Raw genomic sequence first — 26,696 nt, 5'->3', positions numbered from 1 at the left:
ACACGCCAACACACACAATACATACAAGTTTGTTGGTGTTTAAAATATTTTAAACTAAAATTGTGGCTTGATGTTTAAAACAATTTAGATTGAAATTATCACTTGAAGTCACAATTTCAGTTAAAAACATACTTGTGTATACAATATATGTAATAACCATTACTCTTAGAGAATATTATCATGTTCGCAGTTATATTAATATCACTCAACAAACACACATACAAACGAAAGAGTAATTAGAGCCCACTAAATACAGATAAATAAATAAATGGAATGATAGTGGTTTTGTTTATTTTGCATTAGAAATAATAGGGTATAATTGTACATTCAAAAGGCATTAGTTGTTTTTTTTCCTTTCTTTTTTGCAAGTTCAAAAAGATTGTACTTTGGATTTAAAATTTTAAAATCAATGAATTAAAAAAATTAGGGCAAATTAGAAAAACTAAATTCGAGTTTTGGACTAATGTCCAGTATTATCAAAACTTTTCAAAAATATCCAATTTGCTCCATAAGAACAAATGTCACTTAATATTGTTTGAAAATTCTCTTACTCATTTTTTTTCCCCTCTATCTCTGATTGTTATCTATCTACCATTGGCTATCAAGTCACTCCCTTGCACATATAATTTCTAAATACAATCACTGTAAGACTTGTGCAGTCAACACAAGTTATTAGAAGTAGGGTTATTCATCAACTGCAAGTGACCAACGGATCTAACCACCGTAGGAAGTTGCTACAGGTGTCCGGTACGATTTTCGACAGCAATTTTGGGGGACCAAAGGCGGCCTATTCGAATAGCGGTCTTAGTTTTTCAATTCCGACAAAGAACCACACCAATCAATCTCTTTTAATACATATATATATATATATATATGATCTTTTATGGGACAAAATTGCCTTATGCCCTTTTTACCCAAATTATAAAGTCTTATACCCTCCTTCCCAAACTAATTAAGGAAATGCTCCTCTTTTGAAACTCGACTTTCTTAAAATCGAGTTAAGCCTTATAGTGATGTTTTTAAGGACCTATAGTGGCGTTTTGTAACTCGAGCTCCATGAAATCGAGTTATAGACAATAAAATTGCCTATAACTCGATTTCATGGAGATCGAGTTACAAAACGTCACTATAAGTCCTTAAAAACGTCACTATAGGGCTCCAGGATTTTTTTTTTTAAACTCGATTTTGAGAAAATCGAGTTACAAAAGAGGGACATTTCCCTAATTAGTTTGGGAATGGGGGCATAAGGTTATATAATTTGGGTGAAAAGGACATAAGGCCATTTTGTCCATCTTTTATATATGTATATCAGGTTTTGTGTGTAGTAGAATGGAAGACTTACTCATTTTACTAAAGGAATGTTTGGTAGACTGTAATAGATACCATAATGTAATAGTTATTCATATGATTTAGCTATTCAGTAATTTGATTATTTTTTTATTACATAGAATAGTCATTTCTTATGAATAGATATTCTTTAAAATGAGAAATAATAATTCATCTCTAAAAAGGTTGTAACTTGTAATAAATATTCTTTAGTAGATGTAATAACTTTTAAAATTAATATATCTCCAATTAAACAAACTTTCCATATGCACATAACAATTATGGAAATAAAGAATCAACAAAAAATAAATCATCTCTCTCAAATTTAAAATATTATTATTTTCTTGGAAATATAATTGTTTGAGTAAGATATTATCTAAATTATATCTTAAGTTTTATTCTAATGTTACAATTCATAACCAAACTTATTAACAGGTTTAATTATTTTATTACAACATATTTTATTTCTAGTAATAAAGATTATCATTCTAGTCGTAATCCTTGTTCAATATATCAAACGTGTCCTAATATTAATCAGATCTCTTACAATCAGATTTGTTTGATATCTCTAATTTTCAAACAAAGTAAGCAGATGTGTTCCATCTCGCTTTAGATGTCATGGTCCACCACGTGCAACGGTCATGTTGATTGAAGCACAGATTCTTCTCAACCCATATTGGAAGTAGACTACCAAACCATATAAAAACATCGTTGATGAAGTCAAGATTGATGGTGAGTGGTACGGCGGTAGTTCAACTTTTATGTTCCGTTTGGATTGAGGGGGAGGGAGGGGTAGTAGAGTAGAGTAGAGTAAATTTAGTGCAAAATTAACTTATTTTTAGCCAACTCTACTCTACTCCCCTCCACTCCCCTCTTTCTTCCCTCCATCCAAATAGGCCATTATAGAAATCACCCTAGAAGTGCTGCCCTAAAACTCCTCCCAAAACCTATCACACCAACCGATGTGCACTTCTAATTGGAATAAAGCATAGGAGCGAAAGAAGTAAAAAACTTTCAAATTAAACCGTGTTAGATATTATTTTTGCTTAACAAACAAATAAAATATTTTTAAAAGTTTTGATAGTACCTGGTATTAATTAATTCAAACCTTACTGCGGCTTTCATATTTTAATTATTTAATGGATTTTTACTTCAAATTAAATTATAATTGTGGACAAACACAATAGGATAGCCCACTACATTTAGAAAATCAGAATGAAAAAGTTAGTTGTACCCTAATAATTAAATGCAAATAATGCTTAGATAAACATAACAAAAAAGAGAAATCCTTCTCTCTCTCACACTCACTAAAAATTCAGAAAGAGGGCGGTGCCGCCCTAGTGAGGGAAAGCCATGTGACAAGGACGTGCCAGTGCTTAGGTCCGTCCAGTGACTGAGTCAGTGTCACAATCCCAACCGATTAGATTTAGATTTTCACATTTAGCCATCAAGAGTGACACACTGTGAAGCTTAGCCGTCATTCCTTTGCCACGTATACACTCCACCCAAACTTAGCTATTACTCTGGACAACTCAGCACAGAGTTGGTGGCTGTGAGTCAGAGTCACCACCATAGCACATGTACTCTAACACGTGCATGGCCTTTCTTCTTCTTCTTCTTCAATACGATTTTTTGCTCTGATCACGTATCTGATAGGACACTAACCATATCTTTTTCTCTCCTCTGAGCCTTTTAGCCTGTCATGCGTGCAAGCAAAGTTTATACAAAAGTCAAAAAAAAATTAAACATTGGATAAGCAGATCATAAATTCTTAGTGTTAAGACACATGCAAATTTTAGCTTTAGAATATTATTTCTTGCAAGCTAATTGGGTCTCATACTCTCAAGTCTAATGTCCTCCTAACGTTAACAATTGCATTTTAGAGTTTGTAGTTGAAGCTGCTTCCTGTCGTCCAGATCTTTTCGTGAACCTAACACTTTTCACGTTTTGGTATATTCGGCAATTTGTGTTCTTTAGTACCTAACTCTTACCGATAAATTATCTGTTGACAGTTTTTTCTTTTTTACTCTAGCTTTTTGATAAAAGTCGGAAGTTGTCGACAGATATTGTTGTGCTTAATTAGACAAAAAAATAAGATGGATGAAATAAAATAGGTAAATCCCTCGTCCATATCTTTTCGTAGGAAAGAACTTGAGTTCAAATTTGCTATCCCCAGTTATTGTAAGCAAAAAATTAAATTTAAATAAATTATAAAGAATAATGCTAGATATATAAATTATTTTACAAAATTTTTTACAAATTGCTGATGTGGTAAGTTATTATTGGTAAATAAAAAAAAAAAACGATATTAATGATGGATTTAGATGAAAACCAATAAGAGCTTGGTCACATCAATATTTTGTAAAAATGTTATAAAATAGTTTGTGTTTATAGCATTACTCAATTATAAACTACTAAAAATTTTGTGTTTTTCAGGTTTCTATGGCCAGTAAGGACGCATTAGTTCTCTCTCTCTTTTAGGCTCTGTTGGAGAGTTCATAATTGAATGAAATAGAATGGAATGATTATAGATAAGTAGAAATGAAAAGAATGTATTTAAGTAAAGAAAATTAATGGAAAAGAAATTAATGTAATGAAATTAAATTTGTTTTAAAATTTTAAATTAAAGGAATAGAATATAACCATATTTGGGAGTAACATAAAGGAAATGGCAAATTATGAAGTTGGTCCCTATCCTTTACACCATATCTCAATTTGGTCTCTAACCTTTCAATTGTATCAATTTAATCCCTAACATTTTCAGTGAGTGTCAATTTAGCCCTTATCGTTATTCCTTGGATGGAAAAAGCTAACATGTCAAACGAAATTAAAAAAAAAAAATTCCATGCCATATCAATTACTAGCTGTACTGTCACATCAAATTTTTTTTTTTAGAAAAACCCACTTCAAATGTTCACACGTGAAATTTGTAATCTTTATTCTTGACTGTGAGAGTGGGGGTCAGGGAGGTGAATCTGATGAGAGATTGGAAGGATTTAAAATTTTCCCTAGACTGATATGTACATGTGAACATTTGAAATGGTTTTATTTATTTATTTTTTAAATAATTTGAGTGAATTTTTTAAGCCAGCAATATCAACTTCAACTTAAAAAATCCAAAGCCCAACGCATAACACCCAAAAGCTAAAAATGATCAAAAGATTCAAAGCCACAATCTTTCTCAACTTTTTGAAATGGATAGGATTAAGGTTGGAAATAAATGGGTTTGTTTGAAAGAAAGAAAAAAAAGAGAGAAAAAGATAGGAGAAAGAGATAATAATGTGAGCCAGATTGTGGAAGATGAAAGAGTTAAGTCAGTGCTTTTGGTTGGAAAGCGTTTTGGGAAAGTGAGAGTGAGGGTAAAGGTAATGGAGGAAAGGAAGATGAACCAGATGAGAGAAAGGAATTTAGGGATTTAGAATTTTCCTCAATCTAATCTCACGTGTAAACATTTGCTGGAGATTTTTTCTTTTTTAATTTGACATGGCAGTTTAGCCCATGTTTGGATGCTTTTTTTGGTCACTCAATTTCCGTCACTCATCACTCATCACTCGTCACTCCTCACTCATCACTCATCACTCTAAAATACCATGTTTGTTTGGCACCATCACTCACTTCGCATTACTCAATATTTTTTACACTATTTGTGGGCTCCATACCTGTCACCCGGTGTAGCTTTTTTTTTCTCTTCAGTACCCAAACTCACCGAACCAGTGAAAGAAAAAGAAAAAAAGAAACGCAGAACAGACCGAACCAGTGAAAAAAAAAAGAAAAAAAAAGAAACCCAGAACAGACCGAACTAGTGAAAGAAGAAGAAGAAAAAAAAAAAAGAACCGAACAGCCAACTCAGGAGAAGAAAGGAAAAAAAAGAGTCAAAAGGTGGTCAAAAGGTGCGGCTGAGTACTGTTTGTGGGTCCCCTATGTGTGTTTAATTACAATATTGTCATTGAGTTATAAGTTATGGAAACTGAAAACAGCCAAAATATGTTTTCAGTTTCCATAACTCATAACTCAAAAATCAGAGAATTGAGTGATGGAAACAAAGTTATGGACTTCTCAAACAAACTTTTTGCTATGAGTCTCACCATTTTTGAGTTATGAGTTATGGAAATTGAGAATTGAGTTACGAAAACAGGTCATCCAAACATCCCCTTAGTTGGTCGTTGATGTGATATAAAAAATATTTTTTCGTTATTCTATTTGACACATCAGTTTTTTCCATCTAAAAGATAACAAAAATAACTAAATTAACACGATACTAAAAAAGTTAGAGACCAAATTGACATAATTGAAAAGTTAAGGACCAAATTGAGATATGGTGTAAAGGATAGGGACTAAATTTGTAATTTACCATAAAGGAAAATAAGTGGAATCATTTATACTAATATTACTATTAGACCTTTATTTTAAAATAAATGGCTAAATATATGGGTAATTTGGGAGTTTTAGTTAAAAAAATTCATTAAATCCAATTATATATACTCCAACTCCTCCTAATTTTTTGGGGCAATGAAATTTTGAGGTTTTAAGGGAATAGTAAAGAATGAGTGTTCCCTTATACTCATTCAATCCTCTTTCAATTAAACTTCCAAATAAGGGAATGAAGTCAATTCCCTCCATAAAAACTCACAAACAAAATACTAAAAAAATATTCTAAAATTATTTTTTCATTATTTCATTCATTCCCCTCTTCCCAAACAAGCTACTAGTAAAGAGTCATATTAGGCTTTAAGCAACACTAAAAGCGCCATGGACTTGATCTAAGCCCATTAAAAGAAAGAATAAAAGCAAAGTTAGCTTTCTTTTCGTATACAATGAGAAGCCAAAGTCAAGTATAGAGCAGAAGCCGAAGATAACATCGTAAGAGCATTAGCATTCGGAATTGCAAAAAATGTTTTATTTTACCATCTAAAAACCTTCTTTATCTATTATACCATCACATTTTATAATATATCCAACAACCCAATTTTTTTTTTCCCTATACAACACATTATAATAATATATTTACACAATAAAATAATATAACCCAAAACCATCTCTCTCTCTCTCTCTCTCAACCACTCATCACCACTGACAACCCAATCTCACCACCCACTGCCACAGCCGCCAATTCAAACCTAAACAAAACTCAATACCCAAATTCAAACTCAAACCCAATACCCAAATAAAACCCAAACCACCTGCCACCATCATCACCACTGTGAACAAACCCAAAACCCCCCAATAACAGAAACTCAAAAAAATCGTCAGAAACAAGCCATCACCGCAAACCTATTGCGAAACCCACCCCACCACCATCATGAACCTGACCCACAACAAAAATCCATAATCACCACCAAAGCAACCACCACAATTAGCCAAACCACCAGCATACCATGCCACATCAACAACCACCACCAAAACCACAAACCCACTAGAATATGCCAAAACCCAAAACAATAAACCCATTCACCACCCACCATAAACCCATCTAAAAAAATCACAACCATCGTGCCAAAACCCAAAACAACAACCCATCCACCACTCACTGAGTCAACCGATTCTCACATCCAACCCGCACCCACAACACGGGTTAGAGAGAGGGAGGAGAGAAAGCAAGAGTCGAAGACAGAGAAAGTAGAAAAGAAGAGAGAGGACAGAGAGAGAGGAGATGAGAGACTGGAGAGAGAGAAAGAATGAGATATTTTAGGAAGAGAAGGAATAAAAAAAACATTTTATTTTCGCAACATTGTTATAGTAGGTTCTAAATTTAGGACACTACTGTAACTCAGTTGTAAATTCTTTTACAATTAGTCTCCCAGGTAATGCTTCTCTTTTGTGGTTTGATGCTAAAATATAGCATAATAGGAGTTTTACAACTCTGGATACTGATGCTCTAATAAGCCTGTAAAGTAAACAAAGTTACAAGTTCCTATTGCTTCACTTCACGCCAATGAACTGGAGCCTAATTAGCATTCTACTCTGATGCTGGCAAGATACCACAACTTTGATCCGCTAATCTATACGAGTTAATTTATCATTAAAAAAACACCCTTTCATTAACAAATCGTATAATGACAAAGAAAATAGAGGAAAATGACATGAGAAAAATATATTAACCATTCTAATTTTTTCATCCATTGTTAGGAGAAACCATACTGTGCTCAAATAAAAACATGAGAGGATGAAGTTTGTTTGTAGTTCAAAGGCTTGCTTAGTTTCCAAGTTTTTCTAAACATGATAATTACTATGATTGTTCATGTGCACTTTCAATCACATTATATATTCAATAATCATTTTTGAAAAAAAAAAAAATCATGTAACTTATTTATATATACTATAAAACCAAAACCTTTAACTTTTTGTTAACCTCACAAAAGCTTGCCACCTAAGTTTTGAAGGCCTCACAATTTTCCACATCATTAGTCATTTAAAATTCTTTTCACCAATATATATATATATATATATATATATTTTTTTTTTAAGTCAAGCATTCTAGGTTTTCTCAAACGCCAGGGATGGACCCAGGTGGAGGCCCAAGGGAGCTCGGGCCCCCTCGGGTCCAAATGTTTTTTTTTTTTTTTTTTAATATAGTTATTATCTATTTTATTTTGTAGTTGGGTCCCCCTTACAAAACCTTAGACCCCCCTTCTCCTCAATAAGCCTAGATTGCCTCACCCAAATAGCAACTATCCAATCCAAAAACTTTACAAAAACAATAAAAACATTCACAATGATGATTGTCTTTTAGCAAAAAAAAACTATCTTACCACCAAAGAACCAAAAAATCATGTGTTATTGGAGAAGCTAAAACTAAATTTTTGCAACTACAGTAAAAGGTATAAATACCAGCTGACTGTAGCAAGTTGTTAAAAATAAAATACAATATTTTATCAAAATTATATCTCTTCCTTCAATTAAAAAACTCAAATTCTCTCTCTTCCTTTATTATTTTAATGAGTTGTTTATATTACATTAAATGAAATGATAAATATATATATATATATATATATAAATATATATATATTTGATATTGCTTGTATTGTAAAGTAAGATGGTGAAATAGATAAAGTAGTTTTTTGAGATGTTAAAAGATAAAATTTTTAGTACTACCACTACAAATGCTTTAACTTCAAAAAAAAAAAAAAAAATCCTAGCCAGTCTAGTGTCAACGCCTCGCAGCTACTTGACTACACATCGTGGCGACGCTCACACGCTATATGTAGAGGAGGTGTGTTATACCTTGGGTGTGTGATTGGAATGTGAGTCAATTTTAAGGAAATTACTAAGGGTAAGTGAAGTCACCACCAATCATTGGGTTTTTTCTAAGGTATGATTGATTACCTGACTCTATTTGATTTTATTCCGATCTTAGGTTAAGAAAAATGTCGTTTTTCCTAATCTAATATGGATGGGTAAAAAATCTTGATTCTTGAGTTCGGAAGTCTGGTTACGTGTGGGGAAGATGTTAGGCACCCCACAATGCCTGTCCATAGACAGTCCTTTGTTTTAGTAAAATCATAATTTTCAAACATTGGCAATTGAAAACAAGCTATTGGCATTAACTTTTCGGGGCTTTAAATGTGTTAGGCTTTGAGGTTTGGTTTCGTAATGGGTGTGGTCCCGATCGATGCTTTCCAAGTGTGTTTGAAATCGCTACCAAATTTCCACAACAAAAATCCGGCAGGATTTTGCCTTATTTTCGTGACGGAAATCCAGCAACGCTTCGCCTCAGATGCGTCATAGCACGCCAAACACTATTCTCACCAAGTTTTCGTCATGAGAATACAACAATGGGATGCCCCATTTTCAAGGCGAAAATCCCGCAGAGTTTCATGTTTGGTGTGCTATGGTGCATCAGCAGGGTTTCGTGTCTATGTATACAGCACATATCGACATGCCTGCATCATGACAAGTTGAAACCTTTCAAAGCATCAAGCATGTTGATGCGCGTCGCATACATAGGAAAACCAATTTCACTTGGTGACATAGATCGAGACAATCACACTGCGATGATCATGCACACAATATAGTATGAATATTCACCTACAGCAATTACCTTAAGCACATACCCATACTACAAGGTCAAGAGCTCTCATGACTAGCGAGGGCACTCACGTAGCCACACGAGTCCATCATACAAAGTGCACAATCACCCATATACAAGCAAGTAGATATATATACACACACACACATACATCATGCACAATGCAACCATACAGAGCAGGAAAGTAAATAAGACGTTGCCAACGTTCTAAGGGTATGACCCAATAAGGTACAAGAAATGTAAAACAGACATTGTCATATCCAGGGAACATGGCCCAAGCAAGGAGCAGTAAAATAAAAAGGGGGTACATGAAAGGGGACCCTAATACATGCTCTAGAGAAGAGGCTTAGAGAGAGAGAAAGAGAAGACCACTCTAGAAGGGCTAGGCCTCCTAATCTATTGAACATCGTCTTTTATGGGCTTGCATCCCCTTGCTTGTATCCTTGCCCTTTTTTGCTTGCACTTAGGATGTCGCACCCTTGTTTCAAGCGTCCTCGCTTCGTACGTGTACATACAACAAACAAGGAAACAAACTAGCAGACAAGCAAAGAAACAAATAGAAGGAAAGCATGCTAAAAGACAAGCTAGCAAAAGATGCCAAACAGGGGCAAACAGACATGTGAAGCATACAAAGGAGGCAAACAAGCATGTTATCAAACAAAAGGGGATGTCCTAGGAGGACAAATGTAGGTTTGGATCGAGTGACCCTAGTTCCATTGGATTGGATTACAGACGACACATAGACTCATGCATGAACATGTAGGCAAGCGTGCAAAGATGTAAAGAAGCAAAGAAAGCCAAACGGGTGGCACAAAGCAAGCAAGGCAAGCATATCAACATCGCACGGAGCGGAGAAAGACATGAATCAAGTACACCAACACCACAGGGGTTTATCTCACATGTGGTTACATCCAAACAAACCCTAGGAGGGGTGGATGTAACCACGCAAGCACAAGCCCACGAAGGGCACAAAGCATGGCAAAGTTTAGATCTAGAGAGGCTAATATAGAGATAAAGCATAAAAGCAAACAAATAAACATAGACATGCAAAGGAAATGATCCAAACCATTTAATATAGGCCTAGGTGTGTGGATGTAGGCCTAGACCACGGGATCTAGATCTACACCTCATCGAAAGGGCCATAAAGCAAGAAAGAGAGTTATTAAGGGGCAAAGGGCTAAAGTAGCACATGGCATATCAACCAACATAGATCCGAGCACACAAGCATGGCATGGAGCACAAAAACACATAGATCTAAGCATAGGAACATAGATCTAAACACTAACATGTAGATCTAAGTACAAACATGACAAAGAACACATAGACATGTAGATCTAAGCATAAACATAGCAAGGAACACGTAGGCATGCGGATCTAAACACAAACATGGCAAATAACATATAGGCAAGAACATGCTAGGAAAAGTAATAAAAGCATTTTATTAGGAAAATAAAGCTAGGAAAAGCAGTAAAGAGAAAAAGGTGTGGATTGTAGCTAAAATGCTATATCCACACCCCTAAACCTCAAATCCAAGGTATGAAACCAAGGAGAAGAAGATTGAGTGCAAGAACACTACCCTGAAGATTATAGAGAAAAGAAGAGAATCTAAGGTATTTAGAGGTATTTTGATGTGTTTGGGAAAGAAATTAGAAAGAGAATTTGCCCAAATATATATATATATATATATATATATTTTTTTTTGTGTGTGTGTGCAAAATAAGGGGTCTAGAGGCCCTTACAGCGAAAAAGTGACCCTTCCGTTGTCGACGCCCCTTCTAGGGCTGCCGACCACCAGCCACCTTGCTGACATCAGCAATTCTGGTCTTTTTTTGGTTCGAATTTTGACGCATATTTGAAGGCCTTTTCAAACTTGGATTGAACTGATCTTGGTGTCTCTGGAAAGATATGGATATCTAGTTTCCATAACATTAAAGAAATTGAAAATCCAATGGTTGGATCAAAAGTTATGGCCTCAAGAAGCGTGCTGATGCGCTTTTACAGTTTTTTAAATATCTCAACCGTTTTAACTCCAATTTCAATACATGAATAGTCGTTGGAAAGAGAATTTGATAATATTCACAATGGAGATGGTCCCAACCTATTCTAACAGTTAGATCTAAATTAGAGTTTTTGATGTCCTTGGGAGTCAACCTCGAGTCAAACTTGGTCAAAGTTGACAAAATTCACCGAGGAGCTCAGGTTTGATGTAGAAACCTAGAAAATGTTGTTTTGGGATGATTTTGACCAACTTTGACTTTCGGTCAACCTAGGGTTGATTAGGGGCATTTTGGTCAATTTGACCTGAAATAGCACTTCGAGTACTTTGATGCCCAAATGCGTTGCGCCACATCAATCTAGATGTTTCCGCAGCCCTATGGAGAAAAGAGAATATTTTTGGAATTTTCGGGATTTGGCACACAAATCGAGGGCAGACAAAATACGATGTCTACACCTAGTATCAAAAAAAAAAATATCGTTTTTGTTTTTGTCTTTGTTGGTAAATGATTGCATCTTAATGTATTTAGAAACAATGATTTTGTGTATTTATCATTTTTTTTAATACCATATGAACGCATATTTGGAGGGTTTTTTTTTTTTTTTTCCTTTCTTTCTTTCTTTATACTCTGGCCCCCGTTAACTTAAAATCCTGAGTTCGTCCCTGTCAACGCAAACCCACTAATACCATCCCTCTCTTCCTTTTCTTTGCTCATCTAAGCCAAACCCTATGATTCAACTCATACAAATTTGATTCTCACTGCCTGGATAAGTAGCTTTTACTTTTGTGCTTGACAAGAAAGAGCCAAATTTTAACCTTTGGAGATATAAAAATATTGAAGAGGTAAGTGCAAGAAAACTTATTTTTTATATTTTTATGAGCAATATCGGGTTGACAAGAAAGAGCCAAATTTTAACCTTTGGAGACAAAGAAAAATATTGAAGAGGTAAGTATAAGGAAACTTATTTTTATATTTTTATGAGCAATATTGGGTTTCACATAATTTTTTGGTTTGATGGTGAAAATGGTGTATCTAATGGTTTCATACATGTAGTTTCGATGATCCTCATGAAAATAAAATGGTTTGCACATCCAAATCCACGATTAATGTCTGCACATAAAAAATTTTTAAAAAAAAATCTTATATTTATTTCTTGTGTAGTCACATATTATTTGTTTTGTTTCAATAAATTCTAGGCTCATAATCTTCTAATTGTTTAATTTACATATGAATTTGCAATACTTGAACAATCTGACAAATCTCAACAGCGCACAGATTTCAACTTTGAATCTTTCCAATCTTTAAATTTTTTTGGCCTTTTGAAAGTTTTAATATTTAAATTTTTAGGTTACTTTTTTGCATTATCTGAAACTATCTAAAAGATTTCAACAACAATATATAGCCATGGATTTTTTTTTTTAAGGTAACCCATCTTTCTCTTATATTTCTCTTACTATTTCTTAGCTTATATTATAGATTAATTGTAATATAATAAATATATATTTATCAAACTGTTTAGTTGATTTTGTTCTCGAAATTGGTTTCCAGCGTTGGACATTGCACAGTGACTTTTTGGCTTCAAAGTATTGTTTTTGGGTTTTATATCATATTTAAATACTGTTAAGTTTATTCTTATACAGTTCATAAATACTTAAATAACTTATTTAATTTGGGGTTTTTTTTTCTTAATCCAATGTCTCATTCTATTCTTCGTTGCAATTTTTGTGAAATCATACAATGCAAACTCCTTCACAATCAGTGCGCAATATCTAAAACTTGAAACTGTCCGACAGATTTTAACACCTATAGCAATGGATTTTTTTTTTCTTATATTTATTTATTTACTGTGTAGTCACATATTAATTTTTTTTGTTTCAATAAATTTGAGGCTCATAATATTTTAATTTTTTAATTTAAATATGAATTTGCAATACTTGAACAACCTGTCAAATCTCAACCACGCACAGATTTTAACTTGAATCTTTCCAATCTTTTTTTTTTTTTTTTTTTTTTTGGCCTTTTGAAAGTTTTAACATTTAAATTTTTAGGTTAATTTTTTTACATTATCTTAAACTGTGTAGAAGATTTCAACAACAATATATAGTCATGGATTATTATTTTTATAGCAATTTCAATTTTTGTTGTTCTAGATTTTCAGATATAGTAGGTCTGGATTAGAATTCATTACAATTTGTTTTAGAATTGTCTTTTTACGTTGGACGCTTATATATATATATATATATATATATAGACACACATATATATGATAATTTGATAGAAATATTGTTTTACCATTGTATGTTTTGATTCTAAACATACATGTTTGGAAATGATGTTTATGCATATATTAGAGTTTTTATGGATTTTATCTTTGCTATTATTTGATTTGAATGGAAAAAATGAATCTTAGGAATCAATAGAGACATTTAGACATTATGTAGTACTTGCTAATGGAAAATGGGAATCAATGAGTTATGAAATATGGATTTTAACAAAATTTCTCAGATCAAATGATATTTTGGGATTAACAGGTTTGTGGTTTTATCCCTTTAAACAATAAGTTTAGGAATATAAATTTTTTTTAAAGTATTAAATTCATATTTTGCAAATTTTATTTTGAAGTTAGATCAAGAACTGCAATCAGTATATTGGGAAACAAATTCAATTTATGTTCCATAAGTTTTTTATGCATTGTAAATAATAATAAACGTCATTATTAATGAAAATTTCATGAACTATTATTTATATTAATAAATGGTTGAAACATATAGATATTAATATATGCTTTTGCTATATGTTGTTATTTACGAATTTGATTTATGCTTTGTAGTAAAATAAACTAAGATTAATTCATATATCATACTCGATGCATTTTCTATGCATTACACGGGTTAGTGATTAGTTTATATTAATTAATAAATCATATAAATAAAAAGTAAATAAATGTCTATAATGGATTGAAGGAAATTCTTTGAAAGTAGTTTACCGAATAAAAATAAAAATCTTGCCCCTTTAGACTTAAGAGTTTAGTTCTTTTTTTTAATTATTATTATATAAAAAATTCTTTTAATTTCGTCGGCTAGTGACGCAAACATACGTAACAAATAGATATATAAAATTATCTTAATCCGTTGAATGACTTACTTGACTTGTAATATAAAAACAAAATTCATTTATTGCCATTATCTCTATCTGCATGGCGTCCACAGCCACTAGATCTGTGAGGGAGCAATCAAGGAAAAGGTGTAACAACGCGCTCACCCATTCTTTGTTTGCATTTCAATCTCCGAAAGTGAACAAATAAAATCATCATATAATTCAGAGATGATATTGACGAGTGGGAGATGTTGCTATAATGGTGGGGATAACGAACAGCCTTTTTCTTCTCTGATCATATTTCCCTCGAAAAAATAGGCTTGAAAATGAGGCATGAATGTAAAAGTTAGTTTGATGGGGTTCTCCAAAAGCTGAAAAAAAGAGAGTCTGAGAGAGTTTAAATGTAGTGAAAAAGATTGTGAAAAATGATGGGTTCAGTGCCATGTGCTCGGGTACTACGATGGGGAAAAGGTGTCTTAGTAAGTTTAAGCAACTTTTTACACTTTGACCAATATTATTGAAAAGTTCAAAATTTTGCTGAGAAAAGTACCGACTCACTTTTGTTGAATGTATTGTGGTGGAATAATTAAAGTGAAGTGAATGATAAAGGGGCTGAATTTTCCAATGCTTTATTCAGTGCTTTCTAGCAAGGCTCGAGCAATATTAGAGAGGAATTTTTTTTCTACGATTTTTTTTCCACAATTTTTTGTGTTGTCATTCCATAATATTACTTAGAAGAGATGGGATTTATGGCCAAAAGATATAGGAACGAAAGACAAAATAGTTGTAATAACTAATAAAAGAAAATGCCTGTTGGTGGATTTTTCTTTTTTCCCCCCGTCTTTTGTTAAATTAATTGAAGGTCCATTGGATCTGTAAAATACCCCACACATTTTCTATAAAAATAAAAATAAAAATAAAATTGTAATACATGTGCATGTCACTCTTCTCACGTTCAAGAATGACTCACACACATAATAATTTATAAGGCTTTTAACTTTTAAAAAGATGTTAAGCCCTATGCCCCAACTCCTAACCCTAGTCCTCAAACATGATTTGACCTCAAATTAAGGAGCATCAACCATACAAAGTATATATCTTCAATTTCATTAGTTATTTAGGTTATAAGTGCTAGGGATATTATATCTTTTACTATAAGGCATTTACAAACTAAAATGACACTTTGTAATAACTATATCAATAATTAAATAAACAATTTGCTATGTGATCTTATTTGTTTTTTTTTTTATCCCCACTCTAAAATTGCCAACTACTTTCCAAAAAAAAATATAAATTACTCAACCTCTTGGAACCCCACCCCTAATCCTTAATAAAGAAAGAGGTTAAATTGCATATTTAATCATCAATATTTACCTTTTGTTTCAAATCAATCATATAGAATCATATAATCTATAATGTTTCAAATGGGTCCTTATTATTGGCCGATTGATGAAAAATACTTTTAGTAAATAAAACTCATAAACCAAAGTCACTTTAAGATGTGGAGTCTATCCATTTGCTACATCACCATTTTATATCCTTCCAATGACAATAAGGTCCCTTTAGAAAGAATTTTGAAAGCATAAAGACTAAAGTAAACTTTTTAAATTATAGAGACTATTTTAAAACAAAGGTTAAATTTAGGACCAACTATGCTATTTAAAAAATATTTTTAAGGACAACTCATCTTTCTCCACCCTTGACTTTCACATCTTCTTCACCCACAAACACCATCACACTTCCTCCATTACACTACCTTCCTTCACCATGCTAGTCCCATGAGAGATTGTGGTGTTGATCAACTTGTATCGCGAGTAGTACTCACTCCGACATGACATATGGGGCCCACCACATGTTAGAAGAGCACTTAATATGACTATCTCATTCTAATCTAAGTCTTAAAAGCGAAAATTTATATAGGACTTTTTGTAGTTAAACATCAATTAAATAAATTTATTTGATACAAATCAAACTAATGTTAATTTGATAAATTTATACTAACCAAACAAAGGAAATTTCATACAAAAAATCAAATGTTATGATTCAAGCATAAAATTAACAAAATCAGTGAAAATATAGTTTTTTTTTTTAAAGGAGGTTTAATTTATCTTTAGATATTGTGATACATCATTAAGTAAAGTTATAATCTAATTTTCAATTTTGATTTTGGTGTTAAGAAAGTGATAAGAATCGTTTGATACGTGGCCATTGTCAGGCCATACAGGCCATATGGAAGATAAGGTTGGCTGATAGTAACAATCTATTATATAGGATATTGGTTTATAAAATTATAGCCTCAACCCTTAAAAAAAATTAATCATTATTGATGATTCAACATATTTACAAGTTACAACTTTTTTTTTCTATGATGGTTTAGGATTTTCAATTAGAATGAGTTTCTATTGTTTTAATATTTAAGAGATGAGAAAAATAATACTCACCCTTTTTTAATTTTTTTTTAACTTGTAATTATCATATATGACAATTGTGGACATTTTTATAATCTGAGTGTGACCTTTTATTAAAGATACCTTTTTTTAATGGGGACCTTAGGCTTGGGCTTGAGCCACCACTGGTCTCATAAGATAATTATTTCACTAACAAGAGGTGGCAGACACCATGGTTAGACGCAAGTCTTTCTATGCATGAGGCAAAAACCTTGGTCCCTATATTTTGGCTATATTTTCAGTTTGGACCCTAAGTTAGCTTTCATTTTGGTTCTTACATTTTTAAACTTGCTATCATTTTGATCATTGTTGTCATCTCAATAATGGAAAACACATACATGGCTAATGATAGTTAAGTTTTAATATTAGACATTCTCCATAAGTTAGATGACACTAGGGACCAAAATTATAGCAAATTTAAAAATATAAGAAACAAAATGAAAGTTGTCAAAAACTAGATGACCAAATTAAGAATAAGACCAAAATATAGGAACCAAAATGATGTCTTTGCCAAACACAATTTTGAAAGAAACCTTCACTGAAAACACATTATTGTGAAGACAATGTACATTTCCAAAAAACAGGATAGGCCACATAAATCATGTGGTTGCTACCGTCAACACTAAATCACAGAGCAGGTCTAACAACCTTAACTTTCATCACAATCAAATCATCCCTCACAGTTGTAATCAATCTGTAAGGCATGGTCAAAGCAAGTAATGCTTATCAAAAAGAAAAGGTCAAAGTAGCCAATGTAATGCTTATGCCATTCTATGTGCACCATCAAGTATCAGGAATGGACGTGTAGAGAGTCCAGAAACACTTGATAACCCAATTCCATCTACGGAGCATGAGATTTTAAGTCTATAGTAGGAGCTTTCTTTGTGGAATAAAACAATAAAGAACATATTTACATGTTGGATACCTTGTAACATAAAAGAAAAGTTAAAACAAAAAATAGATATCGATAAACAAGGTTTTGCTATTTAAAAAAAAATCGACTATTCCAATATAATATATCAACAGAAAAGTAAAGAGGAAAATACAAGAAGAAAATACTAAAATTGAACAGAAAACTCACTTTCTCCAACTTTGAGGCTTGGCTACTCTTTACAACAGTATGCATTTCAAATTCTGTAAAGCTATAAAAGAGCAAATATTAGCTAACAAGTATATATTAACTACCGATTGTGTTGATTTGTCATTCCAGGATCTGGTATTAATGTTTAAAGGCTTCCCTGAATCCAATACTCGTACTATTCTGTAATCCCTTCTTGCCAAAACCAGTGTCTTGCATCATAGCGACGAACTCACTATAATCAATACGCCCATCCTGTAAAGAATGCATGTCACTCAGAAATATGATTTGTACCCACAAGAATTTAGAGAAAGGATGGGAGGGGTAATGAAAATAGAACAGGAAATTGTTAGGGAAGTCATTTACATTATCCTGGTCAACTTCACGCATTATATCTTCTAGTTGAACATCTTCCAAGCCAAACTGCTCACAGGCCTGTTGGAGTTCATCTGCAGTGATGTATCCACTCCCATCTTTGTCAAAGTATGAGAAGGCTGCAAACAAATGATCCTCCCTCTGGACCTTGTTTAGATGGAGCATAGCTGCTACAAACTCTCCATAGTCTATGGTACCACTGTTGTCAAAATCTGCCTGAAATGTTTTATAAGAAGGGGGAAGTTTGGTCAAAACAAAATAGAATAGATGAAACTAAACTACTAAGAACTTCAATGATCCAAGGTGAAAACAAGAGCACTCTATATTTATATAGTTGCATGGACACATGTAGTTATTTATAATTAGACTTGTTCTTCTTAGTCCATATACTCATTCAAAGCCACCTTGGACAAGTTAAGCTAATTTTGTTATTGTCAGCAAGAAGAACTTAACTTGAACAGAGTAGGGAAATGCAATGCTTTCCAACCAGGTAACTGGTTTGACTACTGAAACACTCAGTTTTTAGGGGGGAAGGGGAACCCTTCTTTCTGGACCATATGATACATGCCTACATTAACTCTCTATGTCAGATCCAGTACACAAAACCCCACTTTTTCAGGGTCTTGGAGAAGTGATTAGCAGGAAATCTTACCCCCGGCTTTTCTTTTTTTCCAAAGAGGCTGATTCCTGGACTCAAACCTGCGACCTCTCACTTTTTGTGGAAGGCACTTGCCATCACACCAAGGCCCAACCTCTACATAAATGCTCTATGCACTTATAAAAAATTAGCACTTACCGATTGCATCAATCCATAAATATCAACATCCTTGACATTAGCCCCCACTCTTTCCAAACCGTTTTGCAGTTCCTCGAGGGTGATCTGTCCACTGCTATCTGTGTCTATCGTCTTGAACATTTCTTTCAGGCCTGCGATTTCCTCTTCAGACAGGCTTTCAGCAATGACCTACCAAAAAAAAACAGAACTCATAAGTCATACCTCAAAAATATAGATGATATTGTTGAAAGACCAGAACAAATATTCAGAAGCAAGCATATTTGAACAGCCAGAACCAATAACAAACTTGTCTTTTTTATTTATCAAGGATCAATAAAACCCAGAATTTTTTTATTATAATAAGAAATAGAGTAGATATAAAGATATACATTTGCACTATTGCCTAATGAATAATTTCATGACAACCAATTGATGACTAAATAATAAAGTATTATATGCTTATATTTTGTGATGAAACATATTCAGAATGAAAAAGCACTTTGACAGACATTTTAATTGAAATAACATTCTAAACTTGATGTGTCAAGGATTAAGCTACTCACTCTGATGGCTATTTTCTTGAGCTTGTTCATTGCAGAGAATTGCTTCAAGCGAGTTAGAACAGCAGAATCAAGAGGCTTATCAGGAGCAGCACCATCAACCTTAACCCAGGGGTGGCCTGCAGAGGAAAAGAGCACAGTTTAATGCATTGCTATGCCTTAAAACAGAAGAAATGCAGAATGGGTGGCGGTAATTTAAATGACTAAGTGATGTTGAGATCAGCAGCTTTATAACAGATTTTTTGTAATATTATTTATTGCTTGTTAAGTAATTTTAGTTTAAAACTTCTGATATATCTTTAGAATATGTTGCAACAGCCTTTTTCCTATTTTGTTTTCCTAATTCCAGAAATAGAAAACAGTTATGAGCAATCCAAGTCACAAACAAATGTGATTTAAGAGAACAAATATGTCCATTACAGTATATGGGATGACTAATTATTCATTTAAGTTCTTGCATACACTTGATCAGAGAGGATGAGAACAATTTTTTAACACCCAGCACAGTTCATTGCTTCAACCTTATTATAGAATGTATTGGAGAGTTAAGTAAAGGGAAAATAAAGGTTTTGCCCAACGTTTAGTTTCTTTCATCATGTCCCACTACCTCTTAATCACATGTTGGAATATTCACGATTGAGTGATGCAGGACAAACCAGAAGTTTGCAACGATAAAATTTACACAACAACAAGCCTTAATCATAAATTTTTGGGATCGGCTATGGATCCTCAACAAATTGATTACGGTCGACCATATTCCTCCATTCTATTCTAATTCTAATTGACACAGGAAACCCTAACTGTCTAATTAGAAAAATCACATTTACTTCTATAAATTAAAATACTAATAATCTATTAAACCACAAGGACCTAAAAAAAAAAAAAAAAAAAAAAAAAAAAAAAAAAAAAAAAAAAAAAACAATTAGCCAATAAAAATACAATTGACTTGCAAAATTAAAAAATACTAGATTAAAATAAATATCTCTTTGTATCTTCCGCATCAATGAGTGGTGTGGTTAGTTAAGTGGCAAATACCACATTAGATAATAATGACAAGAGCAAGGGGTTAATATTACATTGTTGGGTCCAAACTTATTAGATTAAGTGGTTACCTAACATATTATATGAAGCTCTTACAAAGAGACTCCTCTAGGTGTTAATGTTTAACTCACAAACCCAAAATCCCAACAACGTGAATATAAGCGCCATAGGAGTTCTAGTAGATCAATATAAGCATATAATGAAAACACTACAAAGACTTCTAGTTTGTGAAATATATAGTAGATGGAACTGGGCAGAGAAGGGTCTTTAAACAAAATGGCTAATGTGCATGCTGGTTTTCTGTTATGTCTGTCTTGCAATGTAGAACTAAAAGAGAAAACTAAAATCAATCATCCATCTTGAGAAACAGAATATACCAACAATTAAAAACAGGGCTCAATAAGCACAAGTTTACAAGCAAAATCAAATCTAGTTTTAAACTTTCAAAATGCATTAATTTATTTAAAAGATTTGACAATATTCTTTGTTCCTCACCTAAACAAGGGGTGGAGGATAAAGTGACAGGTTTAAACTCATATTGGCGCATGGATTAGTATTTAACTATCAAACAGTTACAGACAGAAAAAAAAAAAAAAAAAAAAAAAAAAAGAAAGAGGTGGGGGGCAATTCTGGTATTTCTACCTAACAATTTGGCTCAAAATAAAAAATAATGACGAGTTGTTCATGTGCCCCGAAGGCCAAATATCATTAGCCACTTCTAAAATGTGCAATCCTCCATGGTATTGACCAATTGATGTATCAAAGACAATCACATGGAGTGTGATCCCTCATTAAAGTTGCTTTGGAGGATGATCCCTCATTGTCTTATGTAGGTCATATAGAGGGAGAGGAATACACATACTTTTGAAGGGGATGAAAGGTCGATTCATGAGTTGAAGATTTTCTTCCTTCAGACTTTGTTAGAATGAACAAATACTTCAGGTTCCGTTACCTTCATATCTCTACCTGACATGCTTGATTGTTGTACTTTCATTACTGTTTAGTTTTTTTCTTTGTTGCCTCTTAGCACACTGCCTGTGTGCCCTGTTTCTTTTTTTCTTTTCTTTTTTTCATTTCGACCTTTTTCAATTTCAATGAAGTCTATTGCTTATCCAAAAAAAAAAAAAAAAAAGACAATCACACTCTACCAGTTATCAAAATGATGCATGATTTCTGAACTCCAAACAGAAAATATGTGCTCTTCTTATTTTCACTTTGTTAAGCAACTAATTGTACAGGTATCAGTTGAAACTTTAGATTAACTTCACTCCATGCCTTTTCATTCCACCCCAATACTCATGCTGTCATGCCATGCATCACACACCACCACCTTAACCCCATGCCTTATTACTCTTATTAATTTAATATCTTGTACTAAAATACCCGTCATTTTCTCCCCACTCAGATCAAGTTCTCAACAACCAAGCCCTTAGGCAAGTTGAGAAAATTGTTTTTGAAGCACTTAAATTTTATCAATTTTTGCATCTCCGATCTCATAACCCCTTATTGCTGCCATGGAACAGAGGCAATAGAAATAAGTACCAGCACTGGTGCTCAACTATCGAAGAACATGGGTAAAAAGGGACAAAATTAAATGACACACTCATGAGCACAGATAAAGAAATGTGCAAAGCAACTTATCAGTAAATCTCATTCCCACAGATCATATTTAAGAGTAAATCCAAAGCTTCCAATACTAATAATAATCCTCTTCATATTCTTCTCCAATGTTAGTATCTCACTAAATCCCCTAGTACAACTCCCAATACAGGTACCAATTAAAAGTAAGTTCAATTAAGCTTCCAAATGGAAAAGGCACAACCTATTATATATACTAACTACTAAGTATAACTAATACTTCAAATACCAAAACAAATAGGTTCTTTCCTTACGAGTAATAATATGGTCCAAACAATATAAATAAACATTCCCTAAATAAGCATCACTTAAGTTAAAGACTTGCTCCATTCCCATGCTGCCAGCAATCCAGAACTTTACATGGCGATGACATGATGATTATATGACCCATGCGCTACTAGTTCACAGTTTTCCATTTTCAGCGGAAGATAAATTTCATAAATCAGTTAGGAGACGTGTGAGTTTGATTCTACTTTGCAACGAAAAAAAGAAACAATATAATATATCCAAAGTACTTTCAAATAGCATAACCAAATGGATACCATACAGCATAGCTGCAGTTAAATATAAAGAACTACTAACAAGGCATCTCTAACAATATAAAAACAATTTGATAATTATGTCTGATTATAACATAACAAAAAGATCAAGTCACCGAAACATGCATACTCACATAGAGCTTCATGGGCTGTCATCCGCTTCTTAGGATCTCTCACAAGCATTCTTCGAACTAGATCCTTCGCACTTTCAGATATACTAGGCCATGGTTCTGATATAAAGTCAAGTTCTCCTTTTAGGACTTGCTCAAATATTCCTTGCTCCGTTTCTGATTCATAACATGACATGGCATACCAATAAATTTGATGTAATTTGATATATGCCTATAAAATGCATATAAAAGACAATGAAACTATGAACCATGAGATCCTCACCATCCCAGAATGGAGGGACACCACTTAGCAAGATGTAAATGATCACGCCAGCACTCCAAACATCACATTCTGGACCATAATGCTTCCGCAACACTTCTGGAGCCACATAATAAGGGCTTCCAACCACATCAGTGAAAGTTTCACCTGAGACAATGAATTATTTTATCTAGATCAGACACAGAAAGGACTCAATCTAAAGAATGTGGTGAAAATCAATGAATGTCAACTTGGTTCAAAGTAAGTAGAGCCAAGAGTGAGACTATATATATGCTAGCTACAGGAAAATATATCTCCTTCAAAAGGGAATATCAGCGATATAAGACATATTAACAGCCAATAGTCAGACAAAATAAATGCTAGCTATAGGCATGGTATTGAACTACTAACATAGGAAATGAAAAATTCATTTGGCATAGTCAACTAATAAAAAATAGAATAAATTTTTGATATATAGATTAATATCCACACATCCTACTAACTGAGATAAGACGAAAATGTAAGCAAAAACAGTATATAGAAACTACACTTTATATGCACACAGTGCAATTCAACAAAAAGATAACTCTGCATGTTATATATGTTTGATCACTACTCAAAATATTGTCTACTAAAAAAAATCTTTCCTGCTCCCCTTTTTCTCCTACCCCTTTCCAAGAGGATTAATTAAGCTTGTTAAGTTCTTCACAGTCTGGCCATCAACAAAATAACTTTCACTTTAAGAGGAAAATCATGTGTGCAAGAATTTTCATTAACTAGATTTTGATAGTTTGCAGCATGTACTTGCTTTTGTTGTTAACTATTTGCATGTCTAAATGAGGATTTAGGTTGCTTACTGCATTCCCCAACATATTTATCTTACAAGTTATTTCAAAGTCAGTTAAGAACAGAAAAACTTTTTTTTTTTTTTTAATTATTTGAATGGCCATGGCAATTGGCATACAATCATCAAAGTCAATTACCATGATAGACACAAAATTAAAAGAGAAAATTTTACCAAAGCCAATTACTCGGTGCAAACACAAGATATAGACCTCCAATTACTCAGACCTAAGCACATAGATGCAAAGAGAAGGCAACCCAACTTGTGGCCTTCTAGATGTAGCCTGCTATTAGTTGGGCCTAAAGCCTAATCAGTTAATGTTTAGGATTTACTTCTATTTCTGTTATTTGTTATTTTCTTTTCCTTTGGTTTAGGAATTAAATTCCTTTTTCTTACAAGGTTAGTAGAGTTATTTTCTATTCCTACTAAGATTATAAATTCAGAACTCTGTTTAAAAACCCAAATTTTACCACGTGCTTGATTAATAAATTTTCTCTTGGAATCTTCCTAATGGTCTGATGCTGACTCCAACCAACCTTACGTATTGATTCCAAGTTTACCTTTTCTTATTTTTCTATTCACATTGGTTGTTGCATTCGTTTTGATTTTGTCCATCATTACCCAACTCCTACATTCATAAACCAGGAATGTTTCCTATATTTTATAACAGTAGGGCCAAGCAACAACCAATAAACAACACAAGAAAGATTCAAAAAACACAATTATATACTATAAAAACACACACCTGGTCGAAAGAAAACCGACAGGCCAAAGTCAATGGTCTTAAGTGGCGAATCCTCATCCTGATTGACAAACAGGAAATTCTCAGGCTTCAAGTCTCTATGCATAACACCCAAAGAATGACAAGCTTCAACAACCCCAACAATTATCCTAGCAAGCTCAGCTGCCTTTCTCTCAGTATAATGCCCCTTCTGTATAATCCTATCGAAAAGCTCCCCGCCAGCGCAGAGCTCCATAACAACATGAACAGCAACAGCATCTTCATAAGCACCCAGAATCTGTATCACGTTGGGGTGACCAGCTAAGTGATGCATTATCTGAATCTCTCTCCTAACATCCTCAACATCTTCCTCTGAAGTCAATTTTCGCTTCGCAATGGATTTGCAAGCGAACTCGTCATTGGTGCCTTTCTCTAAACACAAAAAAGTAATCCCAAACTGCCCCTGTCCTAACTTCCTCCCCAATGTGTATTTCTCCTTCAAATTCTCCGTTTTCCTACCCAACACGGAATCTATCTGCAGTCCTGCACTCGACACCCGCTTTATGTGCGTCGGCTTCTTCGGCTTCGCCGGCACCTCCTCCTCCCTCACGTCAGCCGCAGGGGCCACCACCGGAGCCAACGCCGGGGCAGTCACCAACGGAACCATCTCCGGAGCCGCCGGCGCCGCCGCAGGCTTATCAACCGGTTTTTCTTTTTCTTTTTCTTTTTCCTTCTCCTTCTCGGGTTCGGGTTCGGGTTCGGGTTCGGGTTCGTTGTTGATTTTTACCGGCTCGGGCGGCGTGCTCTGAACCCGCATTGGAGGCTCGGCAGCTTTCGGAGTATCGGCAACGGCGGCGGCGGTTTTGGGTTCGGGTTCGGGTACGGATACGGGTTCGGAGGAATTGGTGGGAGGAGGAGGAGGAGGAGGAGGAAGGCGGTCTTCCGGTGGCCGGGTTTTCCAAACCGCCGCAGTAACAGTTTGTAAGAATCCATTAGCACCGATACTTGGACCTACACATGTGTTCCCCATCAATCTCTCTTTCTATCTATCTCTTAATCTAACATTCTCTCTCTAATTTCCACTAATTTCAATTTATCAAACTCAGAAACCCTAATTTTGCTACCATCAAAAATGCCGTAGATCTCAAATTTCTAAAAGTAATTAGAGATTCTACGAATGACCAAAAAAAAAAAAAAAAAAGAGAAAAAAAAGCAGATAAGTTTTAGGATAAATGAACGGAAATAAATAATGCTGATTGTGTGGCAACGATAGAGGAGGGAGCAAAGTGGGTGTGAAGAAGAAGAAGAAGAAGGTGGTGGTGATGATGATGATGATGAAAAAATGGAGGGGACGACATGTCCAGGTTGTTTAGGTGTGAGAGTGGGAGAGATTTGCGCTTTAAAGGAATATTCATTGATTTTAAGTTTAAAGTTTAAACTAATGATTCTAAGCTATGCTTGGTTTGTGGTAATGGATTCATACAGAGTATATTAATAATTAATTGGACTACCCATTTCATTTATGATTTAACCCATTTTTTCTTTTCTTTTTTATATCCCCTAATTTTTCAAAAAACAATCGAATTGTCATAAAATAGTAAAATAGCTTAAAATTTTTATTTTAAGAATTGAAATGGCCTAATTTCGTCTAAATTTGTGAAATGTTTTTACATTTGTATTTGCGTGTGCACAAATTTTTGTGTTTATTTTAAGAACTTATATTTTCTATTTTATATAATCACTTTTTAAAAATACTCGTTTCAAAATATCTATTTTAAATTCTATTTTATTAAAATATTATTTTTTATATTTTTAATTGTTTCGCTTCATTTATAAACAACAAGTTAATAATCACCGTCCGCTA

The 26,696-nt window shown here is 33.6% G+C and overlaps 1 protein-coding gene across 2 annotated transcripts; it reads right to left on the bottom strand.

Moving 5' to 3' along the window:
- Positions 1-17,470: 17,470 nt before the first annotated feature.
- Positions 17,471-26,288, bottom strand: LOC115952952 (calcium-dependent protein kinase 20). Of its 2 annotated transcripts, XR_004083601.1 has the most exons (8): positions 24,857-26,288; positions 23,292-23,435; positions 23,033-23,185; positions 19,684-19,799; positions 19,142-19,309; positions 18,337-18,561; positions 17,974-18,225; positions 17,471-17,817 (listed from the first exon to the last, which is right to left on the bottom strand). XR_004083601.1 is itself a non-coding variant. In XM_031070325.1 (7 exons), exons 1-7 carry the CDS (start codon positions 25,860-25,862, stop codon positions 18,112-18,114), a joined length of 1,926 nt encoding a protein of 641 aa, XP_030926185.1. In that variant the 5' UTR covers positions 25,863-26,288; the 3' UTR covers positions 17,857-18,111. The 2 variants fall into 2 exon arrangements, 1 of the variants encoding a protein (XP_030926185.1); XM_031070325.1 differs by lacking the exon at positions 17,471-17,817 and having other exon boundaries at positions 17,857-18,225.
- Positions 26,289-26,696: the final 408 nt, after the last annotated feature.

This window comes from Quercus lobata, chromosome 7 (assembly GCF_001633185.2).
Source record: "Quercus lobata isolate SW786 chromosome 7, ValleyOak3.0 Primary Assembly, whole genome shotgun sequence".
NCBI lineage: Eukaryota > Viridiplantae > Streptophyta > Magnoliopsida > Fagales > Fagaceae > Quercus > Quercus lobata.
The sequence above is the reverse complement of the archived record's forward strand: the minus strand, read 5'-3'. Positions and strand labels throughout refer to the sequence as shown.

What these genes read in the sequence shown, in the direction of transcription:
- LOC115952952 (XM_031070325.1), bottom strand. Translation starts at nt 25,862, where the DNA reads ATGGGGAACACATGTGTAGGTCCAAGTATCGGTGCTAATGGATTCTTA. An exon ending in GTCGGTTTTCTTTCGACCAG is followed by an intron (nt 23,436 to 24,856) that starts GTGTGTGTTTTT and finishes TCATTGTCTCAG; the next exon opens with GTGAAACTTTCACTGATGTG. An exon ending in GTGAAGTTGACCAGGATAAT is followed by an intron (nt 18,226 to 18,336) that starts GTAAATGACTTC and finishes CATTCTTTACAG; the next exon opens with GATGGGCGTATTGATTATAG.